The sequence below is a fragment of the Pongo pygmaeus genome, chromosome 18 (genome assembly GCF_028885625.2).
Source record: "Pongo pygmaeus isolate AG05252 chromosome 18, NHGRI_mPonPyg2-v2.0_pri, whole genome shotgun sequence".
Taxonomy (NCBI): Eukaryota; Metazoa; Chordata; class Mammalia; order Primates; family Hominidae; genus Pongo; species Pongo pygmaeus.
Genome location: NC_072391.2, coordinates 68838396 through 68852424, shown reverse-complemented (window position 1 = coordinate 68852424; position 14029 = coordinate 68838396). Strand labels below are relative to the sequence as shown.

At 42.9% G+C, this 14029-nt stretch overlaps 1 protein-coding gene across 5 annotated transcripts in view; it reads right to left on the bottom strand.

The window, feature by feature from the left end:
* The window catches only part of ZFHX3 (zinc finger homeobox 3), a 275007-nt gene that overhangs the window by 21323 nt on the left and 239655 nt on the right, over positions 1 to 14029 (bottom strand). For all 5 annotated transcript variants that reach the window (XM_054452977.2, XM_054452980.2, XM_063654491.1 and 2 more), the window contains 2 exons: positions 7423 to 7556; positions 7095 to 7295 (listed from right to left, as the gene is read on the bottom strand). In XM_054452977.2, coding sequence (XP_054308952.2) covers positions 7095 to 7295; positions 7423 to 7556 — 335 coding nt within the window. The remainder of the gene's footprint in view (positions 1 to 7094; positions 7296 to 7422; positions 7557 to 14029) is intronic.

Sequence of the window (14029 nt, the reverse complement as noted above, 5' to 3'; positions counted from 1 at the left end):
GGTTCATAAATACATAGTTCCAAACTCTTCCTAGTTTGGTTCATTATTATTTTGGATTACGTTCTAATGCTTTTCAAGATTCTATGAGGTGAGTGGACCCTAAAGCCTCAAGGGCATACTTTATACAGCCCAGTGTCTGAGATATGGGACTAATCTCCCACTCTGACATTTGGGAGGGGCTGCTGAAATATATAATTTCTTGGTAGAATCTGGAGTTATAAGGAACACCATCCTGCCACTTACGCCAATCCCTGCAGGTCACAGATGTGGAAGGGCCAATTTAACACCCTGTGCAGCCAAGGTCACCCTTTGCTAAGTTCTTATGGGACCGTTCATGCCAATTCATCTCTTGAGGCCACCTGCAGACAAGCTCACCTAGGTTAGATTGATGCCCCAGACATATTCTGTGTACTGGAAAGCAGAGAGTTTTTTTTTTTTTTTTTTGTGTGTGAGATGGAGTTTCGCTCTGTTGCCCAGGCTGAAGTGCAATGGCGCGATCTCAGCTCACTGCAACCTCCGCCTCCCGGGTTCAAGTGATTCTTCTGCCTCAGCCTCCCGAGTAGCTGAGATTACAGAAGTGCACCACCACACCCAGCTATTTTTTTTTTTTTTTGTATTTTTAATAGAGATGGGGTTTCACCATGTTGGCGAGGCTGGTCTCGAACTCCTGACCTCAGGTGATCCGCCCCCATCAGCCTCCCAAAGTGCTGGGATTACAGGCGTGAGCCACTGCACCTGGCCAGCAGAGATATTTTCTTAGCAAAAGTGGTGAACCTAGTTTCTCTGAGACCCTTATTCCTACTGCCTTGGCACTGCTCACTTTAGGACTTCTTTCTGAAAAGCCCACTATTCCAGGTGAAAGTATAGATTTGCCGATACCTAGGCTCCCAAGGATGCCTCAAATCCTTTACTTTTAATTGAAAATCAATAGAATGAAGAAATTCAGACAAAAACAGGAGAGACCTCAGGCACAGACCTCCTTGGCACAGACCAAGCCAGTCTCTACATCCTTGTGGATGAGACTGGTTCTGCCCAAAACATTAAGCATGAAGTTAAAAGCCAGCTGCTTTCAGGGCTGAACAGTCTAGCTAGTGGTATATCTAAAGCCAGCTGTTCCAGCGAGAGGCCAGTTGCTCACTTCCTTTCCTGTACCTAGACAGCCAATGGGGCCCACTGGCTGGTTTCTGCACACTTACAGCCAACAAACCAGGGCAGCTCTTGCCAGTAGAGTTTCAGAGTTGGGTTCCCCACCCCACTTTACAGTCTTTTACATGTGCCAGGGAGAACACTGGACCATGGAGTCTTTTTAAAAGCCCCAGCTTCTTCTCTCCTTGTCCCATTTCCTTTTCTTTCTTTCTTTCTTTCTTTTTTTTTTTTTTTGAGATAGTCTCACTTTGTCACCCGGGCTGGAGTGCAGTGGCACAACCATGGCTCACTACAGCCTCAAACTGCTGGGCTTAAGTGATTCTTCTGCCTCAGCCTCCTGAGTAGCTAGGACTACAGGTACACACCACTACTCTCAGCAATTTTTTGTGTGTTTTGTTTTGTCGGTAGAGACGCAGTCTTGCCATGTTGCCCTGGCTGGTCTCGAACTCCTGGACTCAAGCCATCCTCCCACCTTGGCCTTCTTGTTTCCTTTCTAAAACTGCTTCTGTATGGTAGTTCATTCAATTTTTAAATACATCAAGCTCAAAAGAAAATACTGTAGGGCCGTGTTAACATTCATGTAGGCTGGAAACAAATGTAGCTCAGAACCAGATTTTTGAAACTGAGGATGAGAAAGATTGAAAAGGTAGATGGGAGAACAGGAAACACATGAAGAGTTATACACGTGTGTGCAGAGAGGTGAGAACTGAGAAGGAGAATGAATTGGAGAGAGAAGCTTCATTAGACTCAGAGAGGCAAGCAGTGGCAGTACACCAAGGTCACTTCTAATTTAGACCATCTAATTGGCAAACAGGCTCCAAATGGCTATCATCTCACAGGGCTTGGAATTAACGAAGCCCGATTATTTTCATTACCTTCCTCTTAAGATACAAGCAAAGTGAGAGAGCTGGTACCCAGGTGGGTGCCACCGCCCCCAGGCCAGTGGCCACCCTAGAGCCCCAGATGACCAGCCTGTCCTAGAGACTCACAGACACACATGAAGCATAGAGGGTCATAGACACTGACGGAAAAAAAATCACAAGGTTACAAACTATTGGTCTCAAAAGAGATACAGAAAAAACTGCAGGCAACACAGGGCCAGGAGCATGGAAGGGAAATCTGTGCAGGTACAAAAAAACACAGAATAATTAAGAACTACCAGAGGGAGCCAAGACAAAGGGCTAGAGAAGGTGTTCCTAAGCTGCCCAGGAGCCAATCCCGTCTCCCTTATGAGGTCATATTTTGTTAAATGATGAAAGAACAAAGAGAATTTCCCCATGTCAGTGCTTCAGGATCCCAGTGGTGTGTCCTGTCACTTAGAAAGATAGATAGTGATCAATTAGAATAATTTAAGAGTATTGAAATGCATGGTAGGTGGTCTTTCCTATTCTCATTCAGGGGCCAGAAACATGGGCCCCATGCCCTCCACCCTCCTTTCCTGAAAGAATAGGAAAATAAGGGCACCGAGCAGCAGCTCCTACATCTCTTTCACCAATTTGAAATCTCAAGCTTCTTTGTAAATAGGTGAGAGTTCTTATGTGAAACTGACATTGGGGGAGGGCTGCCCAGCCAGTTGTGGAGGGGCCCTTGTCTCATCTCCCTTAAGCTTTATAGATTTCCTTCTTTCATATGACGTGTGCAGAGGTACTCTTTGCAGCTGTGTTTCCAATAGGCCAAGAAGAATGAAGTGCTGTGGGTGTGGCCTCCATAGTGGAGGGCCAGCATTGCAATTGTTCCTAGTGGAGAATATTTCTCAAGCCCCCTCATCAGTAAGAAGAAGGGGGCCCATGGAAGACATAGATATGAGATGCAGAGCATAAGCAAGCAGCTGTTACCATAGCAACAGACATATTAGACACTGCAGGTTCCTGAAAGCTGTCTGATAAGGTATTATTAAATGAAGCCTCCTCAAAACGCACTCCATTTACAACTGAACAGAAAGACGTTGTGTAGAAAGTAATCTGTTTCCATTTATCAGGGTGGAATTTACTTTTAGTGGGACTGAACCGAACTGAAGCTAAATCCTGAGACTTTGGATCCAGACAGCAAAAAATATTTACCAGAATTTATAGCTGTAAATACCCCGGTCACACCCCATGTCTGCCAGGAATCATCTATTTGGGGGATTTTGCAAGCTTTTCCTATTCTGCAGCCAACGGCAAATAACTCAGTCAACCCATTTGGAAAGAAAGAAGATTCACTCCTCTTGCTGCCATTCATCCTAGCCACTCAGGGACAAAGCAGACATAACTTTCTTCTCCTGGAGCATGAATGACCGTAGAACTGGCCATTCCTTAATGATATGGTTTAGAAAATGGAGCCCTGATTAGAGGGGCATTTTTCATCACGCTGTTTTCAGTTTCCTGCTCTAGTTGGCCATGAACAAACATATATCGTTAGAAAGCCTAACCAATACTTTCCTGGGGCCAATTTTCTAATAAAATGACAGTAAAATACCCTCCCGTGGCAGGATTTTAACCATAGGTTCATTATAATCACTTAGGTGTAAAACAATTGCAAATTCCATTTTTACACCAAATTTTTCAGAGGAAAGACAATGGCATCTGCTTTGATTCATCAGAGCAGAGACCAAGATCATCAGTATTCCAGTCCTCAAATACGATCTGAGGTTCACCTTGTGGTAGGCCCACAAATTCCCTCTAACCCTGGTTGCTTTTTTTTTTTTTTTTTTTTTCTCCTGCTGAATTAAAGGACTGCGATGGAAATGCATAGTTTGGCTCAATGCAAACTATCCCCATGACTGGACAAACCAGTTCAATACTGACAGCCATGCCATAACTCCATCTTCCCATGCAAAGAGAAAACTCATGCTTGCATATACATCTTTCAGTAAAAAGTAAAATACTTATATGATTACATTTCTCATAACTTTCAACTTTATTCCTGAATCCATTGACTTTCTCTTGTTGCTAACAAATTGACTTCCTATTACAAGTGCATTTCCCACAATCTGCACACTTCTCAGAAATGTCTAGAAAACATCTCCATGGTCTGCTGTGGAAAGATGAGGAACATAGGGGTTTCTATACAAGGTACCAAGCCCAGCAGTGCTTTAGGGAGCAATGTCTCCTATGTAATTACATTGTCAGGGGTTCTAGAACAGTTTTTATTGACCAGTCCCATGGATATATCCTTATGCTCCCTGGCATTGTACACACAATTTTATATTTGCAAAATACTTGATGGAGGGTCAGTAACAGTGGTTATCAAACACGGGTATGCGAAGAATCATCCAGTATGGCTGTTGTATAGCTTTCATGAGAGTCTCCATGAAGGTTAAGAATCACTGCTTCCAAAGGTGCTAGTTAATGGGTAACTTCCAGAAATCTCTTAGGGATTGGCACCCAAGCAAACACAGAAGTAATATCCTGCCCTTCAAGGCTCTGTTGGTAAATGAAGATTCACAATGACCACCACACTTGTCACTTGAAATTTACCTTGCTATTGCTATTATGAAAATATGACAAACAATGAATATTTGAAATATAAGTTATACTCTAGTCCCTAGGGATATATAAATGAAATTTTTACTAATGTAAACCAGTCATGCAGATTACTATAGGCCAACAGTCCCTAGACTAGATTTATATTAAAATAGCAAAAATAATCACCTGAGTAAAAGAAAAATGTAGGTCAGTATTGACAATGCTTCCCTCCCCACATCTCTTTCTGTTCTTTCAGGCTCCCGTGGTTCCAGGCCATCAGCTGGGAAGTACAATGAGGCCTGTTACTTCCAAGGATGATGAGAAAGCTGAGGAAACCAGTAACACAGAAACCCACTGGTCCACAGAAGGAGGTTTTCACTTACAGAGAATCTTTACACAATGTTCACCAGCTGATTTGAAAATACCCACAGAAAGTTAATTTATACTTCAAAGACCTCTGAAAGGCAACTCATGCTAGGTCACCTTTGAGCTTCCCATTGGCTGCTAAAGTTCTCTTGATGCATCATCAATTATATATTCTTCACGACTAAACATCACTTACAACGTTATTCATTAATGTTTGCAGAACCAAATGGAATAGGAAATGCCTAGAAGTGATATGTCTGTGACCTGCACATTATAACGTGCAGTTGTGAACAGACTACCTCTCCGGGAATCTTCACGTGAAAAGGCAATCAAATTAACTTATTACTCCACTGCTAAAATAATGCTAAGAAAGAGGTGAGAATAATTCTCTTTGGTGGTTTTTCCTCTAATGATCAGGAAATGGTTTTTGTTGTTGTTGTTGTTGTTGTTGTTGTTGTTTTTGAGACGGAATCTCGCTCTGTGGCCCAGGCTGGAATGCAGTGGCGCATCTCTGCTCACTGCAAGCTCTGCTTCCCGGGTTCATGCCATTATCCTGCCTCAGCTTCCTGCGTAGCTGGGACTACAGGCGCCTGCTACCACGCCCGGCTAATTTTTTGTATTTTATTTTTCAGCAGAGACAGGGTTTCACCGTGTTAGCCAGGATGGTCTCGATCTCCTGACCTCGTGATCCACCCACCTCGGCCTCCCAAAGTACTGGGATTACAGGTGTGAGCCACCGTGCCCAGCCTTTTTTTTCTTTTTTGAGATGGAGTCCCGCTCTGTCACCCAGGCTGGAGTGCAGTAGCGCAATGTCAGCTCACTGCAACCTCTGCCTCCCGGGTTCAAGTGATTCTCCTGTCTCGGCCTCCTTAGTAGCTGGGATTACAGGCACCCGCCACCATGCCTGGCTAATTTTTGTATTTTTAGTAGAGACAGGGTTTCGCCATGTTGGCCAGGCTGGTCTCGAACTCCTGACCTCAGGTGTTCCACCTGCCTCGGCCTCCCAAAGTGTTGGGATTACAAGTGTGAGCCCCCACGCCTGGCCAGGAAATGACTTTCATAGCAGCACCAGCATAGTCAAAAGTAGGACATCACCATCACTGGCACTATTTTGAAAAGTTTTTACATTACAATTAGATTTACATCTTTACACTAATTAGGCCATGTTTATAGTGGTCACTTAGGGGCATGCTTTCAAAATCTGCAGTTGTAGCAATATCATGTTCAAATGCAAAACCCACATTCACGAATCAGCAATATCCAGCTCAACATCTTCTTGCTTTAAAAATCAAAGTATCCACTGAGAAACTCCCTAGAGTTGGAAATTGCGGGTTCAAATCTCAACTCTGCTCCTTACAAATGGCATCAAGTCAATTAACATCTTTGAGCCTCAGTTTCCTTATCTGCTGATGGGAATGTGTCAAAAAAATTTTTTTTCTTTCTTTTTTTAAAGAGATAGAGTCTCCCTCTGTTACCCAGGCTGCAGCACAGTGGCTTAATCATAGCTCACTGCAACCTCAAACTCCTGGGCTCAAGTGATCCTCCCAATTCAGCCTCCCAAGTAGCTAGGACTACAGGTGCATGCACCACCATGCCTGGCTAATTTTAAAATATCTTTTGTAGAGACGGGGTCTCACTGTGTTACCTAGGCTGGTCTCAAACTCCTGGCCTCAAGCAATCCCCCCACCATGGCCTCCCAAAGAACTGGGATTAGAGGTGTGAGCTAGTGTGCCTGGCTCCCTTTTAAAACAAAAACAAAAACAGAGTTTGTCATGAGGATGAAATGAGACATAATGAAGGTAAGAGCAATCTAGTCCATGACCTGCTCAGTAAAGGTTTGAAGAATTTGAATAATGATTTCTTCACATAAATGGTTAGCTAATCCATGCCTCTGTCCCCTGAGGGGAGAGAGGATAATAAGGGAAGTTGAGAAACACATGTTCAGCACTTTGGGCTATGGTCATGCCAAGTCTAAGGCAGGGATAGTAAAACAAAGGTCACAGAACAAGGACTGTTTTCTGATGTTTCCAACTCTACACTGACTTTCTTGTCCAATAATACAGTATCTTGCCCATGTTACTGCGTCACCTTTGACCCTGGAGAAAGATCACAGGGTGCTGCTCCTGGCTGCCTTACCGTCATAATGAGCTTCTCCACGCAGTCAGGTGCCACGCTGTGGAGGTGGGTGAGGTGCAGCTGGAGATGGATCTTGTTGTTGAGCATGTCCTGGCACAGGGGGCAGCGAAGCATGGGTTGCACCGAGTGCTGCGTCATGGCATGCACCCGGAGCCGGTTGACGTCGGCATTACTATACTTGCAGTAGGGACACTGGTACATCTGTGGGGAACACACCCACTGCTTTGAGCAACTGCGTGTGCCCTAAGCCCGCCCACCCAAAAGTTTGTTCCCTACCAATGTCTAAAACACCTCACCTCCCCACCGGCAGAGTCCCTTCCAGCCTCACCTGCTCCGGTTTGATCTCCTCAGCTGTTTTTGGTCGCTTCGAAGAGAGGGGAGACTCTGAGCTACCTGGGAAGGAGATGCGTTTGGAGGTTGCAGGAGAATCTGTCAGCTCCTTCTCTGCTTGGCTGGACGATGCTAAAAGAGAAAGTAGAAGATGCAATACAGCAGCCAGACCAGGCCAGCTCCCAGAGGGTTTGTGTTGGGTGAAAATCAACATTCATTTATAGCACAGGATTTTCTTAAAACACCAAAATTCAAGAAGGATGAACATCCGGACTGATTTATCAAGCATGTTGGAAAAGAAGCAAGTGTTTCTTTCTCCCCCATGAATTTCTGTCACTACTTTAACAACGGAACATTAGGAAAAGAAGGCAAAGAAATGGAATAAAAGGCTCTGGAGTTGGATTAAGCTAAATTCAGTCTGTTCTAACCTCCCCCAATCTAGACACAATCTGCTGGCTTGTGGGGGGCAGTAGGGCTGAGGGTGGGTGGGAAAGTCTCACCAATTGCTTTGCCAGCCTCAATACCAGACATGCTCTGCTTCAGAAATCGAAGAAGAGATGTGCTTTCAACTTTATTGTCCCTCCTCTTGGAATCACAACATGGCACAGCATTGGCAACATGAAAAATGTGATTTGAGAAAGGTTCACATGAGTATCAGCGCACCAAGTATGTGGGGAAAAAAATCAAGTTTGGGTTCAGCAGTTTGCTTTTGGGGAAGAAATAATTGAGGAGTGGAACTAGGCAGGGCCTGAATCCAAGATATAATCTAGCCAATGCTCCAGACCCAAGAGTTAATTCAGAGTGGGTGGGAATAGGGAAAGTTTCCTATCTGCTTGCCCAAACCATGCCTCCATGCCCCTCTTGCCTACACCACCAAAAAAACCAAACGCTAATTAAAGAGGAGCGGCCCATGAGGACTGAGCAGCAGACAGCACGTACGGAAGTGCTGGTAGAAGGAGTTCTCTGAAGGATGGAAAGGAAACATTTCTTTATCTTCTCTATTGTTAACCACAATCAGTAGGCATTAGGTTAGACTCAGGGTTTATAGTTAGGAAAATCCTGCTATCTGCTCCTCCTTCCAGTAGAGGCAAACACTTTGATAAGAAAACAGCCAGGCTAAGGGTTTATCCAGGATAAGCAAGGCTCCTCCAGCTTAAACACAGTATGGTTGGATCTGGTTGTTCCATAACCTGGTCAATATCTGAGTGTTGGCTCTTTCATTTGTTTTGAATATGGGACTCCATTTTTCAGAATTTTGCTTAAAGCAATAAGAAAAAAAAAAGTAATAAAAGTGGTAGTGAGAAAATATATATATCCACTGCCCTCATGAAAAAATAATGCAACTCAGCATTCAGGTCACTGAATTAGAAAGCCCAATTTTTATTCCCTGTTAAACTGCTTTCTGTTTTACCCTGTCTAGTTATCTGGCATGTATTTCCATTTATGCTTGGGTTTGAAATTTGTTCTGATGTGGACACCAAGATGCTGTCATTACTTTAATAAACAATTTTAGAAAATCAATTTTATTCATTAAAATCATAAGGCCACAATATAATTTTGAAAAGAAATTTGCCAAATGCAGGAAATATATTCCAGGAAGTTGATGCTCTTTCCAGAATGCACATCTTGTGACCTTTAACCCCATATCTTGGTAACCTGGTCTACATAAGTTTGTAGGACATCTATTATTTAAAAAGTACAAGGACAAGCATATTACACACAGATCCTCCTCCTCCCAACACACACATTCATAACAGTATTTTAATCTGTCTCGAATCGACTTCAAACCCATTTTGCTCTTAATGGGAGTTATTCATTTTCACTTGAAAGGTAATACATGACGGCTGGATGTTTAATGTGATGGACTGGCTGCCGATTAACTAGGTGCTGTAACATTCTAGACCAGTTCCCCCATGGCCTACTTCCCATCTCCTGGCCCCGCTCAGACCTGATCCTATGGAACGTCGCGTCGCAGGTTTTAGACCTTGCAGTGTGATGGGCTGCTCCTGAACACATCTACATTTGGAGTCTTTAATTAATGTTTCAGGAACTTAAGTTCCCTTGCCCCCAGAAACTTCCTTATTCTCCATCATTTTGATTTTTGCTTAGTGGTTATCTTCTACATATTAACTCTTCAAATGCATTCTCAAGATGGGGTGGGTGAAGGCATCAAATAATACTTCCAATGTTTATTCGTCACAGCCATTTCTTTACCTTCTCTATTGTGAACTCCAATCAGTAGGCATTAGGTTAGGCTCAGGGTATATATAGTTAGGAAAAAGCTGCCATCTGCTCCTCTTTCCAGTAGAGGCAAACTAAGACATAGATTCTATTCCATACACCCATCCCCATCTTTTTGTTACTCTGCCTGACTAAAAACAACACCTGTTTTACAGGACTGTGACTGCCTTGTAAATGCCCTCAATCTGCCTGCCCCCCTACTATGGAATGAGTCAATTGTGCACTTGCTCAATAGTGTGGATGAATGGGCACCGAGGCTGAGACCACCCAACTCATCTCACTCTCCCAGAGCTGAAAAGCAAACACAGTAACCCAGTGCAGCATTAGTTTCCTCATAGGACCAAAGAGTCCATCCTCTTCCTTGAATGCTGAACACATGATGAATTGTGGTGAGGTTGCAGAGGTGAGAATTCTGGTTTCAGAAGCCACTATTCTTTCCCCTTGCATGGAGAGGGGAACTTCTTTTTTTTTTTTTTTTTTCAAACTCAAACTGCTCTGGAATTCTAAAGCTTCTTTTGTGAGCTTGAGCTAAGGACCCATTATAAAGTGTTTTAAAAAATAAAATCACCAATTGCTCACTCATTTCTCTTTCTTCCCAGTGATACAACAGCCCTGCTTTAATATGAAATGCTGCATCCACTGGTGCACAAACTTCAGGTTTATTTCCTTTCTATCTAGGACAATCTGCATCTTTATTAGATCAAATCTGTCTAGAAGTGGATATTAGCCACCTGCAGCTCACTGGCCCCTTCTCTAAAGATAAAGTAATGCCATTCTTATAACAGATTCTATAAACACCCAGTTACAATCTCATTGTGGTTCCCTGAGTGATGTGGGGACGGCTCCTAAGAGTTAACTATGGCTGACACATGCCCCTCCCTTGCTTGACCTCAGACATTAAAATGTCAATCCCTATCAAGACATGGTACCAAAGTCGTCACACCATTTCTGTAGATGGGCAAACAGCTGTGCAAGTTCTGGCAAGGTGCTGTGGCTCATGCCTGTAATCCTGGCACTTTGGGAGGCTGAGGTGGGCAGATCGCTTGAGCCCAGGAGTTCAAGACCAGCCTAGGCAACATGGTGAAACTGCATCTCTACAAAAACTACAAAAATTAGCCAGGCGTGGTGGCGAGTGCCTGTAGTCCTAGCTACTCAGGAGGCTGAGGTGGGAGTATCACTTGAGCCTGGGAGGTTGAGGCTGCAGTGAGCCATGATTGTGCCACTGCACCCCAGCCTGGGTGACACAGTGAGACTGTCTCAAAAAAAAAAAAAAAGAGTTGTGCAAATTCTCCCATCAACATGCTATGCTGGATGAGGGTTGATCACAGGCACCGTCAGGGGTTCTCTCAAGTTTCTTCTCTCTGAACAGCTTCAAAAGGGCCAGAGTCTCAGAATCAATTTCTGCTTCAGTTCTGTCACTAGCATACATCGTGGGCATAAGTAAATGAAGTTGTATGAATACCAAGAGAGAAAGTACTGTGGTTTCCCATTTTGAAGGCTTTTCTAAACTTAAATTCTAGAAGACATATCACAATATACAAAACACTCTTTTAAAAATCAATTACTGGTCACTTTAAGCCTGCGATGATGTCACATAAGTGAAATAGAAATACATGCACTCCAGAGACAAGACATAGTTTAGACAATTGGTGTCTGGAACCTTTGGTTTACACTGGCAACAAAAAAACAAACAACTTGAAGCGTTAGTAACTCTAGTGGTTTGTACAATAATGACAAAATGATTTGGAAACAATCTAGATGTCTTACAATAGAGCATGGTATAAGTAAACAATGGTACGGCCATTCTACTGAGTATAAGAAGACATTAAAACTGATTGCTATGAAGCAATATGGAAAAATCATTGAGAATGCAAATCACAAAAGAAGATAAAATGTGTATTATCCCATGTTACAGCTATGTAAAAAGTAGGTATTAGAAAAAAAGACTAGAAGAAAATGATCATTGTCTTTAGGTGATGACATCATGGAACATTTTATAAGTTTTTCACAGTCATTTTATTTTTAATATTACAGTTATCATTTAAGTTCAACTGTCCATGAAAAAGTTGGTATTGGCTCTATACTGTGCAAAACATCAGATGGTATTTTTTACTTTGCTGGTAAAAGCAATTTATCTCATTTTGGCAGTTATAAAATATGAATATATGTGTTAAATCTCAGTGAATCTTCCATAGGCAACATGTTGGGCTCCTGGGATTTCAAAGGGGATAAAAATGTGGTAAGGAATCATGCGACTGAATGTGCTATAGATGACAAACTCTATAAAGCTAGGTAAATGGGATATTGTGACAACTAAATGCTGGGTCAAACTCCTACTCAAACTTAACAGGATGTGAGCTATGGATTCCATGCCACACAGACTTTCCAGGGAGTGAGAAAGCACTTGCTCTGCTTGTTAGTGTTATGGTGGCCCTACCCAACGCATGCTGATGAGGCACAGGAAAGACTAGCATGTCCCTGTTATGGAGTACAGAAAATTCAAGTCGGTTTTCTGGGCCAACAGCCACCACTTCTCCTCATACTGTGATGAGTTGGCCAACTAAAACTCACAAAGACAAATACTGAGAGAGACAAACCTGTCCATGATTGTCTATTTTATCCTCTTAGGCTCCTCTGCATTCTAGGCAAAAGAATTTCATTTCAAAGGGAAGCACAGTTGTCAATACATGGCTCCCTTAGGGGGAAAATCATTTATGCATGGGGACACCAACTTCCAGATATCCTCTGATTTTATCATATTTGTTTTAGAAGTATTTAACCTCTAAAACTAATTACTTTAAAATTTACCCCTCTACTCATGCTAGTTAGAGGGAAATAGGGAAGAGAGCTGATAAGCATTCATGCAAAGTTTTGTTTGGAATTTGCAAGAAGTGGTTTTATTATATTGTAAGCATATAGAATAATTAAAATATGGCTAGCAAAACTTCATGAAGGAAGTGACTTACTTTAAGGAACAGTATCACTTAGAAAGCTTATAAAGTGGACAAAGATGGTAGAAGCACAGCCTTTCAACATTCACAGTCCCTTTTAACTTCACCTGATAAAACCATTCTTGCTAGAACAAATTCTCATGTGATCCCAATCTTTGCTAACAAATTCGACATCCGAATCACTGAAATTCTGGCCACAAAAAACTTAAGAGTTTTGCTTGCAATCCCAGTGGACTTAATGCCAACACAGGCTTCATTTCTCTTCTAGTAACTCTGTACAACTCTGAAGCCAAGTAAGGCGTGGAATTGCTGCTTCATCAAAGATAAGCCTGAAGAAAAACTGGCAATGAAGTAAATATGGAACCTTAAGGTCCCTCATTTTCAAGATATCCACTTGCCCTCCAAGAGAAACAACATACTGGTAGAATTAGTTTCTGTGTTTCCTGAACAAAACTCATCTCCTCATCACTGAACACACCAGTGTGCTGTTGGCATGGTGGGCAGCCTATGATGCAGACCAGTCTCCCTCTGGCCAGAGGCCTCCCTCCCTTGGGGAGATCCTGGGCAGGCATTGAGCTGTCCACATTACTGGGAAGTTTCTTTTGCATCTCTTCATGGTGGAGTGACTCTTGGAGGTGGTAATCACCAAAGTGCTGATCCTCTTCCTTTCTGGGGTCCCAAGGTGAGCCCACTGAGCATTTGGGATGCTGCCTGACACTTGAACCTTGTGGAGAATCCAAAGGCAGCCACCACCCCCACCTCTCAACCATCAGACTCTTAGCTAAAAAGTACCACTGACGGCCCCTCCATCTAAACTTCCATCTCCCAAACCAGCAACATAATGGAGGAGCCAATTAAATGATTATTAATTCATGCTACTTTCCGTAAGCCAGAGGTTCTCATCGCCTTGCGTTCCGTAAACCAGCTTGCCACCTGCCCCAGAAATTTACAGCAATCTTTTCTCTATCTCCGTTGACTAGCGAAAAAATAAATTCACATAACTCCATACTTAATGTCTGAGTTGGGATAACTATTCCAACACACAAGACACAGATGTATCACCAGATCTGAAAATGGTTCTTCAGCTCATAATTATAATTAAATGGAAGGTGCAATGTGTGTTTCCCATAGCTCCTCTCTCTTGGCTTCTCATACCTCATGCTCCCTCTAGACAGCAGAAATGCAGTGTTTCCAGAGGGTCATCTGTGCTTCTGGATTTTGTGATCTTCTGACTTTCATTGAAAGTAGAGTTACTCTTGGCATTTGCTTGCAATTCCTTCCCCAGAGGACAGGCTGGGCTTTCTCACTCGAATCTCCTGTGGAGCTACTGCACTTGATAAGTGGCCAAAGATCTAGCTAAATTTTCTTCCTCCCCCAATAGAGAGAACAACAGTTCTTTTAAAGAATATGCTT